At 43.5% G+C, this 19,066-nt stretch overlaps 1 protein-coding gene across 3 annotated transcripts in view; it reads right to left on the bottom strand.

The window, feature by feature from the left end:
• Positions 1-19,066, bottom strand: part of DSCAM (DS cell adhesion molecule) — a 1,793,910-nt gene that overhangs the window by 676,764 nt on the left and 1,098,080 nt on the right. For all 3 annotated transcript variants that reach the window (XM_069636048.1, XM_069636050.1, XM_069636049.1), the window contains exon 12: positions 1,462-1,661. In XM_069636048.1, the coding sequence (XP_069492149.1) occupies positions 1,462-1,661 (200 nt within the window). The remainder of the gene's footprint in view (positions 1-1,461; positions 1,662-19,066) is intronic.

Below are 19,066 nucleotides of genomic sequence, written 5' to 3'. Positions count from 1 at the left end.
TCCATCATGACTCATCAAAGGGCGCAAATTCAACCAAATGACCTTAACCCTCATCGAACTGCACTGGCTCCGGCTGCAAGCACCTATGCATCAATCCTGCTGCATCCTCTACTATGACCATAACCCTCAAGTCTCCAATGAAGCTCACTTAGAAGCTCAGCTTCTCCGGAGGCCGATGATCTGCAAGAAGTAAGGACATGTGCAGACTTGAAATCCAATGGTTCAGAAAGCAAAGAAATTGTAGAAATGCCTTCTCCGTCTACTGCCCCAGACTCTGGAACCTCCTACTCATCAACAAAAGACTTTGCCATTCTCAAGACCCTCCTCAAATGGATTGGCTCCTCCCTAACACCTAAGTTCACCTAAGTCCACACCCCCTTTACTCGCCACCGAACATGAGACTTGGCTATCCCCTGCCCTTTGCTTCCTACTGTGGTTGCTTGTAGGTCCCTCGCTGCCAAATTTCCAGCCCTCTGTCTCCCTGCTCCCTTATGTCTCTGCTTCCCTCGCTTTGTGCTTTTCCCTATGAATTGTAAAGTGCTTTGTTGTTTTCTGAAGCTAGGTCTGCGCTCACTAGATACCCTGTAATAATAATGATAACTATAAAAATTATAATAACAACAACGTTAACATAATAATAACTATTATTATTATTATTATAAAGATAATGATACTAACAATTCCAATTGTTCTCACCTGTGTCTTTTTTCTTCTAACTTCCTGAATTTTTACTAATCGTTCCTCCCATTAAAGTTTTTCAACCCATTTTTTCCTTGTGCTGCCATCATCTATTCCTGCCTGGATATTGGGAATTGGATTTTCTATTAAGCAATGACAACCTGCCTCCTAAGCGTCCCTATTTCCTGAGACCCTGTTTGTCTTGAGACCACAGATGTCCTCTACCCTATCCCCATCGTTGTTCCTTACTTGGCTGTTTTCTCTTCTCTATGTTCGCAATTTTGGATTGTCTCCCAGATTACCCGTAACCAGCATTGACTAGAAGGATGCACACAAGGGAACCCCTTGGATATTGTGAAGGGACACATTTTAAAATATAATATGGGGATATAGGGTGAGGCTTCAGGAGAGTCAAGAGAATATTCTGAGAATGTAGGCTGGATATTTAGGACAGTTTTAGGTTTGAAAAAAAGTGGAGAAGGCTGATATTTGGTCAATCATTGATGTATTTAATTTCTCATTCACTCGATCCAGGACACTTTGCAGCTCATAGGATCAGCAATTTTATCGGTGCCTCAATGCGGAGCTTAACAAAAAGCTAACAGTATTTTTTCCTGATATCACCAACTGCTGAAATATCTAACAAGCATCAATGTTCGATCAGAAGAACTTGATCCTTCGGGAAGAGGTCGATTACATTCATGCATGTGGAGACTCCTAGAAGAACAAATTAAACCACATAGTCTCTCAAGACCAGACAGCATGTCCATCATTCCGATGTACCTGCAGCGTGGAGATGACCTCCTCTCCCACCTCCTTGATGGACACCAGATAACGGGACATTTCGGGGACGTTTATCATGCGGTCCTCTTTCTCCCAGCGGACAATGATAGGCTTCTCCCCATGGGCAGTGCAGCTCATCTCCTTCTTTTGGCCCTGAGTGGCCAAGGTGGTATTGGGGTAGGAGGTTATCATTGCAGGAACTGAAAAGGAAGACAAATTATGATTAGTTTTAGTGAAGGAGACACACACTCTGATAATTTTTCAAGAGGGTTTGTGATCAACACTTAACTCCTGCAATAGCTAATTCGCTGGATGTACATGTTTTTTCATCTTTGGTACTTTCTAAAGCACATATCTAGCTTCAGGAAGCAGTATAAAGTGCTTTGCAGAGATGCAAGGACATTATTGAACTAAGTCACACAAAGAGAATTAGCCTGAATCACATGCTTGATCTTCAAGTGCCAAAGTTGGGATTAGTAACCAGCCTTGCAATTATCGAGGCCAGTAATTTCACAACTAGTTTTCATTTTAAATAATCATCCTTGCCCACCTCTTGCATCCCGACGTGCCTATTATAAACCTAGAAGACAAGTATTGATCAAATATTTCTGCTTATGCCAACATATTTTCCAAAAGTCAAATGTTGTGAGATCTGATAACAAGCAGCATAGGGAAAATGTATGAATAATGCATATCAACAGAATAGCCAATCAGCTAAAAGTAACGCTCATAGTCCCTGAAAACCGAACACACACAGCATTAATGCAGAATCTCTTAATGATGCCAGCCACCAGACTGGCAGATGGCATTGTTTGTATGAGCGCCCGTAAGAGGCTCTCATTGTGACCAGATTCATGTTTGGAACTTTCATTCCACATTAGCACCAGGCTATGGGCAATCAGGCTGCTCAAGAAGAGCTTTATAGACCTGCATTTCGAGCAACTCAAGCGCTGTGCACCTATCGCCTTTGCCTCTTACCCCTTCCCACCACATATCCACCCGACAACGAACTATTAACACCCAGGAGGGAAAATGCAGGTGTGTTTTATTCATTTAAAATTGAAAAAATGACCTGCTGTGTCTTCTCCAATTCCACCGCCATTCCCTGTAGTCTTTTTTCAGTGTTCCGTACAATTCTGTAAGGAACACTGAAAATTGGATTAACAGTGGTGTCATTTCACCAGAATCATAAGGATAGCAAAAGAGACTTTAAGTGACCATTGACCCTGCAATAACACCTGATCCGGCATGCCAGATTGGGTAGCAATGGTCCAGGGCCCAAGGTATAGCACAAGGGCCTTAATGATGGGTTACAACCGATCAGGCCCACCGCATCGGGTGTTATTTCTATTAGTACCCTGGGTCTTAGATCTGGACACCCGGGGTGCTTACAGCAATGAATATTTTTGGAATGAACTGAACGCCTCGTAGAGTCACGTTCATTCAAACGAAATACTTATCTAAAATGGTCGCCATGGAAGGGGAAGATGAGCCCCTCTTCCATTTCCATTGAGACTCGCAAGCCGGGACAGAGGCTAGAGGGGCAGCGGCAATTGCTGCCAGCAAAAGAATATTGTGTGGGGTAAGGGGCAGAGAGTCAGGGAAACGTGACGGGAGGGGAGGGTGGGTGTAAGATGGTGTGGTGGGGACGCAGCTGTCAGGCTGCTCAGAATGCAGGCTGTGATCTTGGGATACAGCACGCAATTCGAGCAACTATATTGGTTGACTTGCATGCCCCGGATGCTAATAATCAATTATTGTAATTAGAAACGTAGGGGTAGCAATTGCTACTTCCAGCCAACTCGGAAATAACACTCAAATGCCAGCTAAGAACATCTACATCCAGATAAAGTATTATAGTACCAGCATCGACAACCAAGTCAAATTAGCGCAATTTTGCAACTCGGCTGTGCAACCAGTATTCATGATTTGGAAATTCGAGCAACATCTATAAAAAATGCAAAATTACTGGCCTCCCCAAATATGTCAAACATCCCTTCTTCTGAGAAAGACTTGCAACCCAAAATATTTTATTCTCTTACAGGATTAAGAATCAGCATTATGACACCTAGAAAAGAAATGTTACAATGCTGCCCTGTTTTTTGAAAATGTAAAAGCAAACAGGGAAAGAAAACAAGTCTGCATTTGAGAATAAAACAACAGATTTAAGCTTAGAATGTACAATTACAATCCCTCCTGCCAACAACTGCACGACTGGAGATGCTTTCCCATGAGAAATATGTGAACACTGGATTTGAAGCTGACCATATAATGTTACGACTTTGCCTGAAGTTTGCTCTCATGAACCACCCCTTGAAAGCAAAACAAATGCTCCCCATTTACAAATTCCATCTGTCAATGAGTTTAGGCTGCAAATCCTTAAATATAACAAGAAATAAGCTCTCTGGAGATGTATTCTTCCAAATAATCTGATCTTTTGTATTGCCGGCCCTTTCCAGAAGGAAACACTTCACACCTTCTGAGACATGAAACTGACTAAAGTGATAGAACGTGGCTGTCATCACTAAGGCGGCAGAGACCTGTGACAACAAAATGCAAGGGCAGCCTAATTTCAGAGAACTTACACCATGGTAACTAACCCTTGCAAGAGTCATAAATGCCAAAGTTCAAAGGAACTTATACCAGATGTTCTGTTTCCAGGAACTGGAGATGCCATTTTGATATAGTTTTAAACCCCTGCCTTTTGAATTTGACTTATGGAATCATATTTCTGTTTCTAAGTTGTGCGCAAAATTTAGTAGAAAGTTATTTTTTTAAATCTTCAGGTTGAAAAACTATCAGCTGAATATAAAATTATATTGTTTTGCATTATGTTAATTATGCAAATTATACAAATGTTGATGTTTTTGCACAGAAATGGTGTGCAACAATTTATCACATTTCCTTGCATTCCTGTCAAATAGCCCGTTATTGTGAGTTGGAAAGGGAATTTTTGTGTGAAGGTTATCAGAGAGAACAAAACAAAGCCTGTAACTCACACATGCCATTTTGTGCGGATTAGAAAATTGCATTATTTTATTCACCTGAGTGAGAGCCATCTGCTGAACTGATTAGTAACATGATCACATGTGAGGAAGGTGGTGTATCAGAAAATTACAATTCTTCAATGTAGAAATCTCCAATATTATATCACATCAAATGGGAGGGAAACTGGGTTTAGACTGCCCTCTTTATAAATATGTCCAGTGAGTATGGAGGGGATGGGCTAGGGTGATATCTCTTCTGGAACTCTATCCAATCACATACAGTGATCAATTAGATTAGATAAATGATACACACCTCTAAAGGGAGAGGTTCTGATCCATAAATGCTCACACCAATTGATTTCATGAACATGTTCCCTGATTCACTCACTGGCTGATTGATTGATGGGAAGGAGAAAAAGGAGAATTGACAACAACAAAAAGGACAATGTTTTCCTTTGGACCCATTTTAGATTATTAGCAGAGCACTTTAAGTGAGTCCTACCTGTAATGTATATATATAAGTCCTTCTTCAGTGGAAGAGACAGCAGATAGGCACAATACAGAAAAAAGGAAGACTAGACTATGGAGGGAATCAGACACCATCTTGCTGACTAATACCCATCTGTTTTTTGAGGGGGAGAATTGAACTGGTCCTTAAGATGGTGCCCAAGTTTCTGTGAGACAGCCAAAATAAATTCCTAAGTAAGTATAATATTAAGGCGAAATAATTCTTAGCGGACCGATACTGTGAAGGGTAATAGATTCAATGCCATCCCTTGTTATTAGTGATAGTACTGAGGGGGTGGTGTATATAAATTGACTACACATCACAAGAAATTAATAAATACTTCAGATGTGTGTGTGCTTCTGGAAATATAGATTTGATAGAACAGGTCCTACGGTGTGTATACTGGGAGATCCCAAGTCTCCTTCTCTGTGCAATGATCAAGCACAGAAGAAGCATTCTGTTAGTCAAAAGGATAACTCACTGTGTACTGTGAGAAACCAGAAGGTGCCTCACCCACTAGTCCCAGGGATCGGTCATCCAGGCGGCCAGGACATGACCATTGCTTTTGGATCCAGTTCCTTGGGGTGGACCAGTGTGGGAGGATTACCTGAGTGAGGGGTCTTTGGGGAGTGGAGGTGGGACACCAGATGATGAGACACAGTATCCCCTTCCCTGTAATACCTCTACCCCATCCTATCAGGTTGGATATTTAGGAATTCAACCGCCCTCCCTTTTACAACATGACCCCTTTCTCAAGGAAAGCCTGCTATGAGAGAAAATGAACTAACACCAGAGCCATATACCTGAGGTATCCTAATATAATGGTCAGGCAAGGTCAGCCAATTACTGGCTATCACACAGACCTGACTTCCATTACACTTCCCCACATGGATTAAAGGCAGAGCATGAGAGCACACTCTTAGTGAGGCAAAGCACTCAGGAAACAGCAGTTCCAAGATGGCAGTTTAACAAGAGGGGAAAGACAGCAAAACAGAAAGGTATTGCAAGGAGGAACGTTCACTTGACCTTTTTGACAATTAACTGTTACTTTGATGAAACCTAGAGAATAGAAAACATAATACCTGGAAACCCAGCTATAGAATCCTGTAATGTGTGTCAGAGGTACCCGGGGCTCTCCTGCGTCAATAAGGTGTGGAGAATCACCAGCTGCCATGGTACTGTCCTTGGCTCCAACAACAAAGCAGCATCAGTGCAATGAATGCAGGTGATGAGAAGGGGAGACCGATATAGGACCAGTCTGTGTTGAAACCAAGGTTGCAAGTGGCAACATTGAATGGCGAGCACTGAAATCAACATTGTTTGAAACACGTGTGATAACCAACACGCGGGAAAGTTGAACAACAGATGAGTTATTGAACTTTGAAACCAAGATACAATACCTTTAACAGAGCGGTCCGGCACCACGTGTGTGCACAAGCAAAGGTCTCTGTAAGGTCACCAGCTGAGAGTTAACAAAGGTGAAAGACTGGAAAAGAATTGTGAATCTAAGTGGTCCTGCAATGGGTCTTGCAAATTCCTGCACACAGTCGAAAGTCTTTGATGTTGATGAAGACAGATTATGGCAAAGTAGATAAAGTTGGTCAGAGCCCGGCAGAGGGAGATCATTGAAAGCTTTGGGTTAAAGCAAGTGTGTGTTATTGGTCCGGATTGAAGATTTCATTTTAAAGTGGATCTGAGCCCGAAAGAGTGGCGTGTGTGTTGAACAGTGAATCACCCAAGAAATTGCATCCGTGAAAATCCTAAGAAAATTGTTTAAAGTGGATCTGAGCCAGGCCATGGTGGATCCGAGTTGGATAGTAAAACACCTAAGAAAATTGTGTATATATGAAATACAAAAGGAAAGGACCTTTATTCTTTGTTGTTGCATCAGGCCCTCTGAAAGAAGAGACTTTGAATGGCAAAGCGACTTTGGCACAGAAGGCCATGATGTTGAAGTTTTGAATTGCACCCTCGTGCTAGAGAATGCAGAGACTGTGCTAAACTTGAGTGTGCCTCCTTGTGCTGTGCTAAAAGCGTGGAGAAGAGAAGGCTATGGCTTGAATATCCTGACATATGATTTCTTGAACACTTTTTCTTTTACATAACATTGTTTCCCACACTATTTGTATTTAGAGGTAAGGATTGGCTATAGGTTTATTAGTAAAGGCCCTTTTATTTTGACAAGACAATACTAGGACTGCGTTATTATTATTTGATGGTTGTAGCTTGCTCCCATCTTTAGATTCACAATTAGATAGGCATTTTTTCAAACCCAATGGAAGTTCAATAAATACTCTTGAACTGTGGTCACTTGTGGCTGTCTTACTGTTGATACCCTGCCTTCCTTACAGTACATATCTAGAAAAATAAGGTAATTGAAGCAATTTCTAGTAACATCACCAAGCATAGTTCTGTTACTGGTGTGGAACCATTCAAGAGGAAGAGCAAAGGGCAATTAACTGCTACCTATTTTTCCACCTTCAAGTAAAGTTCATCATTGAAAATGACATACACTTTGACACATTAATGCAATTGAAACACCAAGGAAGGGAATCTAGCAAACATACATTTTACTTTTTTACAAGAAATGTACTTGCAGGAGTGTTAAGTAGCCTGTATTTTGAATTGACTTTCACATGTCTATTGGGTAGAGTGGAGAAAGAGGTAGAGCGACTTGGATAGGTTGGGGAGCTCTGAATTGATTTGGTAACCTATACAATTACAGCTCTATCCTGAGCTCCGTACACTTTTCAATGCATCATGCATGCACAGTCAGGATAAATCAAAGGTGCAGATGGCTATTTGTGTGTATATTACAAAAATCTCTATTCCTATGAATGTAGCATTGAACATTGAGGTGACTACTGTATTGATAATTCTTCATGAGAGTCACCATTGACATTGGAAATTCGTAGACGTATAATTTGTTTATATTTAAATTGATTTACGTATTTCTATTTTATCAGTTCATACACCTTCTGTTCATCCTTGTGTGTTGCTTGTCCTGAAAGGGGAGGGAGATTGTAGAGAATCAATATTGTTAAATTTGGTTTCCCAGGTTCATAAAAAGGACTTTATTCAGTAAATAAAAAAATGGAGTGTGCCTGATTTGGGATGGGTGGACAAGTCACCAGAATTAGATGTCACCCTATTAAAATACCCTACACATTATACCAAGACATCAACAAAGACCTCAAGGACCAACCGCCAACATCCAAGAGACGAATCTCATCTATCAGACTGATGGACAACCTCAAAGGACCATTCAAAGCCAAATGTTGCAGATACTGTCAAGATCTGACCAATACAGGGGGTTGGCAGGTTTACCCCGATCTGTAATTACTTTAATTTTGTTTGCAGTATTTTCCCTGTCCTTGCCGCCGTCACAGAACCATAAGTACCTTTGAATTGTACTTATTTACAATGTACGATTAATGGCCATTTTGCTTCTCGGCCTAGCCTAAGTACATTGCTATTGCGTTTGACTAATATCATCCAGTTTACACTGGTGATCACTTTATGCTGATCAGGTATAACATCCTTAGCAAGCATTCACAATGGTTTTCCCTTTTGTGTAGGCATTTGCCAGCCTCTGCCATAATGGAACTAACTGTCCATTAATGGTAGCAGCTTTAAAATAATGCAAGTGTATGGGCATATATCAGTGCCCGTACAACTGCTAGAGCCAAGCCAAAACTGCTGGCTTTGCCAATACTTGTTTTTAACAGGACTTCAGTGAAGGACATGCATGCTGCTTATAAATCAAGTGGCTGTTCGGAAATGACATTGGCAGGCACTAAGCAGCACAAGGTTTCATGTTACTGCTTGGTAAATCAGCTGAAAGATATCCTAAGAGAATGTGGTTTGGGTGGAAGGGACAGAAAGTGGGTGGGAATTGATTTAGGGATTAGCCTGGCCACAGGCAGTCAATGGGTGGGTAAATACCCAAGCAACACCTAAAAGATTTGTATCCCTCCCCCTATCCCATCTCCCTCCTAACAGTACTCTGATGCAATAGTTTTAGCTTGCAGGTTGCAGTGTAGTGTTCCACCTAATAAACCCAAACTAATAAATGAATAGATGTGCACACACACACATGGGGTAAACAAATGTCGTTTTTACGACACGCTTGGTTTAACGACTTTGGGGGTTATTTACCAAATACAGCCTGATTTAGCATACATCAATTTCAAGGTTGTGTGAAATATCACTTGTCGTATTCCAAGTGATAAATGAATGGATTTTGTACAGGTAATCGGAAATACTGTTGGTGTTTAGGATTGGTGAGGAGAATTTGAGGTCAATGTGAGTATTGTCTGTGTACATTTGAAAGGTTGTCGAGAAGGAGGCAAGGACGTTGGTGCATCGTTTCATGTAGGCATTGCAAAGCCAATTGGAGAGTCTGGAGCCTTCGGGAACCCTAGGTTGGAGGGAGGAGGACTCAGAGTACTAAGGGCTCATACAGACACAGTACAGTCTGTTGGTAAGGTGTGAGGTGCTCCAAGAGAGGGTCACACCTTGAATGTCAAAATATTATCTGCAGCGATTTAGGAGGCTACTGTGACTCACTCCATCAGGGGCCGATGACAAATAAAGGTGAATGAGGATCGAAGGCGAGCTGGTGTCCTCCCCAAAGAATAGGGGAGCAGAATCAGAGCGTCTCGAAGGGCGGAACCCAAATGGTGATCAGGCACAAGATTGTGCATGCTGGTATCAAGCATCAGGTGGAGTGTGACAGCCTTACCCACAATCTTCTCAAGAAGGCAATGTTAGATATTAGCTGATACTTAGCTAAAAGGGTCGGGTCAGCATTGGATTTTTGGAGTAGTGTGGACCGAGATCCCTTGAAGGAGGTAAGGGGGAAACCGAGTGTATGGAAAGATTTACCGGTGCAGAGATTTTCAGGGCAAGAGCATCAATATGTACAGAAGGGAAATGTCGGTGCTACCCTTGAATACAGTGATCCATGTTTTTCCATAAGCCATTGTAAGAGGGTGAAAAGGTAGGCCTCTCTGCTGTACCCTCTGACCACCTTACACATGTAATTAATAAAAGTCTCAGTGTTTAACCTGTTATGCCTTCAAATAATGTAGAGTAGTGTGAACCATTACTGTCCCACATCCACTTCCGCCTTTACATTGAGGGTGAAAATGGCAAAAAAACAATGTTTAAAACAACATGTTGGCAGGAATAGTATTTTTGGATATCTCTGACGAAGTCTAGAAATACCACCTCTGCCAGTGCAAAACTCTGAATTGGGGGCATGTTATGAAATATCATCAGCTAAAATGGAACTGCAGATGGCAATATTTATCAAAGAAATGTTCCTCACCCCTAATGATAGCTATGTGTACCCACCGTGCTTATTGAGACAAATATTTCACTTTCAGAACTATTAGCACCCTGGGGGGGAGGCAGCCAATCAGGTGGCTAGGAATGCAGGCTTGAACCGCTGGTGAAAGTCTGCTTTCCATCCCACCGGATGGCCGGCTCACCCTGCCGCCATCTTCCCCCCCACCTTCTGTCCCATTCTTTTTTTTTTCTGCCCCACTTACCCCCCAACTTACTATATCTCTGTGGCAGCAGTACTCCCTGCCGCCGCCGCTCCTTCCTCTTCGCTCCTGCTGGCAACCATGGAAAGGTAACAGGGTGTCCGCACAGAGCCCTGCTACCTTTTCCATGGTGGCCATCTTTGAAATGGATTTTCCTTCATACAACGGGACGCTGCGTGCATCCCATTGCATGATGGAAAATCCTTCTTTTCTTAGCACCCCGAGTTACCGCTTTACCAAACCGGGGTGATAATAGCCTTAATCCGCCGTTCCAAGTGTTGGAACGAGGCTAACAGCAAGGAGCCCTGATTATCCTGCCTCGCCTGGCTCGGGCTAATAACTTGGGCTACCCGGCTGTTAATCCCCATTCCAGCACCTGGAATGGGGGTTAACGCCATCACATTCACCTCTCCAAAGTCATGGTGAAAGTGTATCATAAAATAAGTCTCTGATCATTGTCTTGGACCTACAAGAGTGAAGCCAATACACTGTGCTTGGACTCTTTACTCTCTATCGTTCACACTATATGGGCAACACACAATATACATTTAAGCTGAACTGATCAATAAAAGACACATTCTAATTGTTACTGGAGGCTTAGTATTTAATCAGATCCAGAACTGTACCTTAATATAATCATTGTTGTTAATCAATTTCTTGACTTGACAAATTTGAAACAATCTTAACACCTCATTTTCAAACCTCTTCAGTATTATTATTGCTAAGTAAACTCTCTATGATGCTTACGATAGTTAAACAAGGAGGCACTGACCTGAACGCTAAGAGAACCAACTCGTAACATTTGCATAAGCAGTTGCTACAAGTGTCCCTGCACATTATTTAAACCACAGTGTACATTGAGTACAAACCGTCTGCAACCTATATCATCCCAGTGTATGTCACCTTCAAGAAATTAGTGATACTCACCTGTCACGGTTGCCATTTGGCAACAGTGAAAAGGAAAACACAAGCGTTAGAGTAATGTTTCTAAATGTGAAAGACAATGTTGTCCCGGGAGGATAGCTTGGCGGCAACATGCTCGCCTTGGAAGCAAGATTACACAAAATAACAAAGGTTCGATCCCCGGGTCCGCACTTAGAAAACCTCTGGGTATTTAAGCGTCTTATAAATATGCAACTAAGACAAAAAATACAATTACGCAACAATTTTTTTTTTTTTAAAACAATTCCTGTAACAGAGCCTCGGTGACCGCAGGCTGTGTGAGCGCTTTAAAAATGCAAAAATAAATAAATATTCACTTCTGGTTAAACAATACCAGGCCAATGGGGAATAACAAAATGTTCCCATCACATGATTTAGTGAAATTAGCAAATGTACTTTGTGGTCCTTTTTGTGAAAATGGCAGATATTGCATTGTTTACTAAAATAGTGAAAATACTGAAATACTTCACAGTCCCACTATTGACCCAGTTGTCATTATAATCAACACATTATTCCATTATAAACTACACACTATTGACTGTTCCTTAGGCATAATGATCGTTATGTAATTCAATACACTGTCCCCTAGTATCACCGATTTAGTAAACATTCTGACTAATTCATCCAGGTATGGAACATCAAAAAAAATAACTACTATGTTTATTTCTTCTAATCAAAGATGTAACTTGGTTTGATTTTCAATTTGGAGTGAATACAGCCATGAGATTTCTGTGTGATTAGTTAATTGTTTCCGTCACACTTAATTGTATGATAAAACCAAACATTCCTTGGTGTAGCAATTTTGATGTTAAAATTGCTTTCAACAGATCAATTTCCTAAAAGGACCTATGAAGACTGTAGAGTGCTCATAATATATAGGCTGCTGATCCTCCGAGCACCCCGATTGGATAAAGCACCTTCAGGCAGTAGATCCCCTAGGAAGTAATGAGGTATTACATTTAAACTGCTTTATCAGAATGATGCATTAGTGTATGTAGAAGGACTCAAGTCGAGGGACCACGTGGGTGGACGGCATCCACCCACTTTTTGAAAGGGCAGTTGCTGTCCTCCCTGTGTGTCTACACAATTATTTTAAAAAAAACAACAGGCTGCAGGGCTTCTGCTGGGACTCGGACCCTGGCCTGGCACCTCTGAAACAAGACACTTAACCACAAGACCACGGCAATCGTGTGTAGTGGAGTTGCACAATGTCTCATATTGACATTTTGCTGTACATGGCATGTTTGTTAAAGTCCATGCATTTTCTACCTAAGCAGCAAGGTAATATTAAAACCTGTTCTCTAGGCAACTGCTTTTTAGTCTTGTGTGTTTTTTTCGATCATGAGCGACAAGCCTGAATGAATGTAATGTTGTTGTCCCGTGATGTCACTTCCTAAAAGCATGTCAGAGTCCCCCCCCCTTTTATTTTTTGGACTCCAGTCCTGGTATGCAGCATGCCAGCTCTCTCAAATATAATGGGTAAGTGTGTTCCACAATCCCAATACAATCATTTACTATAACCTTTATTGATTAGCCAGTGAATCATTTTAATGGTATTGTTGTAATCTTTGCATGATTGTTGGAATATTATTGCAAGGAAGGACCTGCTGTGTAGAATCACATTATGAGATAAATCTATCGAACCTATATCATTTCAAGCCTAATTAGTCGGGCCACACTGCGGTGAGGTTTCGTTTTCACCCAAAAAAGGAATACCGAGTATGTTTTAGATGGGTTACTTATATTCAATACGTAAGGGGTTAAAACCCCAACTATGAAGAGCAACATAAAATCAAGCGGCACGTTTGAATCAAATGGGTCAAATGAAGAAATGTATCATTAATATCATTGTATTGAAGAACAACCTGAGATATGATTGAATACAACCCACCCAATAAAACAAGCAAGTGTCTTCTAAGGGGATTGCAATTTATAAGAATGTTCGAGAAGTGTGTTCCTCAGTATGCCCTAGAACATGGATAGAGAATTGATAGACCATTCTCTTTCCTCTGAAATGTGTTTTACAATACGAAGAAAGTCAAATTAACAGTTACTTCTAAATGTAAGAAGGGCAAGCAGATAAGATGTGCTCATTTGAATCTGTGTTGAGTCAGTGAGCGCTGACTCACAGCAGGTCCCTCTCACCACCCACCCACCCCTTGATTTAAAGGAAATGCATACGCCCATGTCCCGCCCATCAATGCCGTACTTCCACCGCACCCCACCTCCAAATCCCCACTTACAATGCTGGTTCCCCGGCCGCCTCGCTTGCATGGTTTATACATCCTCCTGGGCAGGGGTGTTGCTAGGTTTGTAAAAGATGCTGGGCTACGCTAATGTCGGGACTGGCGGGACTCGGGGCTAGCTAGCCTTTTGGTTGTAGCCCCTGAACTTCTATCCAGAGGTACAACCAATATATATAGCCCACCCAGCCTCTGCTCCTGTGCCCTGCTTGCGGGTGTGGTCTGCTAGCATGTGGAGGCGCTGAGATGTTTTTTGTCTGTGAGTTTTTGTGTGCGACTATGCATTCAAAGTTTTTACCTCTGGGACAAGATGCGAGAAAGGAAAATGTCCTATTGTGCACAGTCTTCCATTTCAAATGACAAGCTGCACTTTTCTGTCTTTTAGAAGTAAAAGAAAAATAACTTCTACAGCTGTTGATGCTCCTTGTGTAATGAGAGGGAACGTGTTTTCGCTGCTCAACGTTGTTATGTGTGTGTCACATTTTGATGGACTGGGGGAGGGAATCATGTCAATTTAGTCAGTTTGCCATGCACTTAAGGGGACTGAGTAGTCCACGGGTTGCAGGCTGCTGTGCACAGCACAATTCAAAGCTCTTCCTCAAAAGAGATGTTGTGTATGTATTCTGTGGTAATCTATCTGGTAGGCTGTGATGTCACTAGGGCTGTGCTGTTGGCCTATGTAGAATGTGGTGTGCTGAGTGTTCTAGGAGTGACGGTTGACAGATCAGAGAGTGAGAGTGGCTGTTTGGGTGTGGGGCAATCCCAGTGTTCCTCCTGTGTAACCTGTCTTGTGGACCCTACCATCCCTGTGTTGTACTACAGAAGGATTCTGGCTTGGACAATAAACCTTATTGAACTTACCTGCTTCTCCTGCGACCCACGTTACTTCACTGGCGACAAGGATGGGATGGTAGGTGTTTCCATGTGATGTCATCTGGGGCTGCTGGGGGGGTGCAGCAAGTTGAGGACACCGCCCCCACCATCTTGCCTCACACCCGGGAGTTTCCCTGTCCCAGGCCGGCATGGCTGGAGGGAAGGGCTGAAGTATTGGAGGATTTAATACTTTTCAGCCAGTGCAAACGTTACTTCATATTCCTTGTTTAGTGGTGGCTAAGATCAAATGATTGCAAGATAGAGCAGGGGGATAAGGCACCTTCTGAAATTCACAGATCGGAATTGCAGTAGTAATGAGGTGATATGCCCCGAGGTGGCAGGACGACCTTGTAGGTAACTGCCTGCTGCCAAAGTTAAGGACCCGAGCACAGCAAGGGCATCTCAGCGAGGGTATCAGTGTCGTTACCAAAAGGGTCAGGACGTCACTGAGGGGCATCTCCCCATTAGCACCTGTGTATTTCTTAACTTTACAGCACGGCCTAGTGCTGTACAGTCCTGGGGTGCTGGAAGTCCGTTTTCAGTGTTGATGGCGGTGATGTCATCAACATTAAAAAGGGACTCGGGGACAACATCACTGTGCTGTGCCGGGCTGCATTGTAAAGGTATATTTCTTTTTTTTTTCAAATAAAAAAAAAATACACCATTAGCACCTGTTTAGGAAACTACACAGGTGCTAAGGTGAGGGGGAAAGGGGAGAGGGGTAGGGGCACAGGCAAACCATGGTGCTCGGAATGCAGGCTTGTAAATTAGAATACAGCCTACGTTCTGAGCATCCTGATTGGTCAGAACCCCTCTGCTCCTCCCAGCGTGCTAAAAATGAATCCTTTCATCTTTCAGACAACCATACATTGGATCTTGGAATAGTAATTCCTCTTATTTGCAAAAATGGCAATAACTGCGTAGCAGCAAGTGCTATATAAAAATATACACTTTAGACACACCTTATATAATTCACCAGCAGGAGAACCCAGGGCCATTGGGAGCCAAGGGCACCAGGACGCTACCCACAATGGTTACGTATTGGTCGGAACGTTGAGGATGCAAGGATGATTCAGGCTCTCAGCAGAGCCTCCTTTGGCACCACAATGGCTAATAGGGCAGGAATTAGGAGGTAAACCAATCAAGGAAAACCCTTGGAAAGAGCACTGTGGTTGCCCCAGTCGATGTGTCGGACCGACCTCCTTTTGGTATACGTTCAAAAGGCTGCAGGCCTTGCTATGTTCTTTGAGGCACCTGCGGCTGTATTGTATTGTATTGTTTATTCATTTATAAAGCGCACCGGGCCCTTAGGCATCTGGCATAGAATCATGTGTTTGATTCTGTGCTCAGATCCAGAGCATGCTGGGATTTTAGCAAGGGAGCACACAACTGTAACCGCCATGATTAGTGCTCCAACCATAGCAAGAAGCGCCTGTGTACAGGCGGATCTGAGGACATGGCAGCCCGAGAACAGCATGAGGGGTGCAGGTACAGTGACTGCGAAGAAGCCCGCCCACGCCACTTAATTGGAAGGAGTTGCTTGAATGGTTAGAACACTACCCGGCTATTCACCTATTCCATGTACAGCACTCTGTTGCTTCCTAGCTAGGTCCCTGCTAGAAAAACACAAATACAAAACAGCTGGACTAAAGATGGGACTGTTTTGCAGGCAGGATGTAACCAGGGTTTTGGGTTATTTACACGGAAGTGAGGGTTAGCAGTTCAATGGGGTATATGGCATGAGTAAAGGATCAGATTGCTAGTGTGTGGAGGAAGAATCGAGAGATCAAGCAAAGGAAGCTTTTCAGAACATTGTGTGACCCCCACCTTTGAATGATCTGATGATGTCTTCAATCAAGGTGGTGTGCACCTTCTGGCTAAGATCAATGACTACACACATCAGGACAGTTCTCCAGTGACCTATTGGAAAACTGACAGGGTGCTGGAACTGGTAATGGCCTTAGGGCCATGATTGGCAAGAACACAATCAAGGCTGCCTTCTGCATCCTGCCTGTTGAACCTGGACCTTTCTCCCTTCTTTGTTTGGAAATGATGAGGCCATAATTGTGGGCAATAGCTTCCTGATGGGTTCTGCAGTGCCATGCACTCTGATTGAAATGATCAGAACTTTCCTCGCATGGCATTTAAGGTAGGATGGCACTGAATCAGGTTTTTGACTACACAGCTAACAAGTTTGCGTGGAAGCTGGCAAGAGTGCAGACAGCTGGTGTACTGTTGTGAAGATCGGGTGGGTGAACTGGGTGTGTCACTGGTGCCAGAGATGGTGAAGTCAATCAGGGTCCTGATATTTTATGGGAAAATAACCGGACTCGGGTGATGGTGAGAAATTGGGTATGGCTTCAGGACTTGCTGCTGGTGGTGGATGGTGGGTCCAAATGAAATCTTATGAGTGTGAATCAGCTACGGGTGACCTGCATTGTACCTGCAAGGTGTGTGGTTGCGGGAAGGTCCTTTTGCAGTGATACAGTGGCTGTCCCACTCAACAAGGTCAGGAGAGTATGGACTTGCCAGAGCACATGGGCCTGTGGGACAGGTTCGTAGACTGCTACAAGGGTGTGACAATGTGGGTGCAGGCTGATCCAGGAAAGTGACATATGGATGGCTTTTCCGAAGTGGCAATGAGTACTGTTGTGTACTTCGTTTTGGCTTGGTGAGTGGTGTGTGGGTGATTAGCCAGAGTTTTGCTAGGTGAGGGTACACAGCACAGGTGCTATTGGATTTTTCCACTCTGATGTTTTGGGTAGCTCAGATGGAGTGCAGAAGGCTGATGTTTGTTTTGACAACATGCTGCTCGCTGTAGTGTTGAACGGGTAGACAGGCAGGAATAAAATGAGTGCAGAGGTTGGTGAGGGTATTTGTTGCTCGAGAGATTAGAATGTAACATTTATTAAGGCCAGGCATATAGAGGGTCTGAAAAATGGCATTGCGAAAATGTTATTGCACTCCAAGGCCCTCATTACGAGTGTGCCTGTCTGGGGAAAATGGGCAGAAAAATTGCAGTAATACTGAATATGGCATTTTCTCAGGACTGGCACACTCTGAGTTTGACGGTAGGGGCAGTGAACTACCAGCAGGCCTGACCTGTGGGGTGTTCAGGCCCCTACCAGCAAAGAATTGCTTCCATCACCAGCAACACTACTACCAGCGCCGGTGATATTGGCAAGCCCATTCCATGGACTCCTTTGGGACTCCATGGAATGCAAACCTATTGCTGTTGCCACACCCGTAATATCCCGGTAACACTGTGATATTGGGCGCCAGTAATGGTAAGACGGTTTGCCAGTAAACCGTCAGTAGCACCAGTGGGTTACCGGCAAACTCATAAAGAGGGCCCACGTCTTCAATATTGGACGGGCTGTCAATGGCCATTGGTGATCACACTGATTGAGAGAGAAGTCTGAAGGCTAACCAACTGAAGGTCCTGCATCAGTTGACGGGTCCTTGGCACTGCCTATCCAGAAGACATAGAAAGAGGCTCAGTGGAAGGCAGGGGGTGGGGGGTGTTTGATAACTGATGGGACCCTCAGCAGGGCAGCACATTTTGGTCTCGGACCAGTCCAAAATAATGTCCTTGATTTCATGCTAGATCTGATTGACAGAAGACTTTCGTTGATGATTTGTGGCAAGTTTTTGTGGGTATCAAGTTCTATGGTACATAATACTGGGGGTCATAAGACTTCAGGATAAGCGACACATGCACGGAAGCTGGAAGCAGGTTGAAAGCAGACAGAATTGAATAAAAGAGATTGGTGTGTTTGGGTGGTTCTGGGAGTGAGGTTGTTTTCGTTTGGCACAGGCAGGTCAGAGCATGGCCATGGAGTGGGGAGGATTTCAAGGATGGTGTGGTCTGGTGGGTTTGTGCCATTCAGGGTAGAGCAGAGGGTGTGTTGCTATATCATGTGAATGGTTCACATCTCACTAGCAGGAACCTGCTTGGAATGTTAAGCAGGGCGTTAAGAGGGTTGAGGTTTGTAGAACCTGTGCTTGGGGCTGTCTCTTTCTGGATATGAGCAGCTTTGGAAGGATCAAGGCTATGTATGGGAAATGTTGAGCTAGTGTGGTTGGCAAGATGGTGCTTGATGACGTACAAGGCATGTGTGGGACCTCCAATGGTCTGGATTGAGGGATGACTTGCTTTTTGTTTCACCTTCATAGTGCCTGGTTTGTTGGAGCTGTGGCAAGGAAGGTGACAGATATCATAGCTCAGTTTATTGTGAAATGTGCTGGGTGGCAGCTGGTGAAACTGAGTGCAGGAGTGCAGCCCCCACACCCTGCCGCCTGTTTTTGCGCAAAATGAAAATATGTAGGTTTAGATTCAAATTCTGAACTTACATCTTTCATTTAGCCAGCAGTGTAGTCGAGTGGTAAAAGGCATTGGTAAAAAGCATTCAGGGCAGTGACAGGGCCACTGGCATCACATGCCCGACTCCACCAGCCTGGCAGCATTTCTGGTGGGGGGCTGGTGCGAAGCGCCGACAC

The sequence above is a fragment of the Ambystoma mexicanum genome, chromosome 7p, assembly GCF_040938575.1.
Source record: "Ambystoma mexicanum isolate Mex_15411 chromosome 7p, UKY_AmexF1_1, whole genome shotgun sequence".
Lineage (NCBI taxonomy): Eukaryota > Metazoa > Chordata > Amphibia > Caudata > Ambystomatidae > Ambystoma > Ambystoma mexicanum.
Note: the sequence above shows the minus strand (reverse complement) of the source record. Positions and strands in the feature narration are given on the sequence as shown.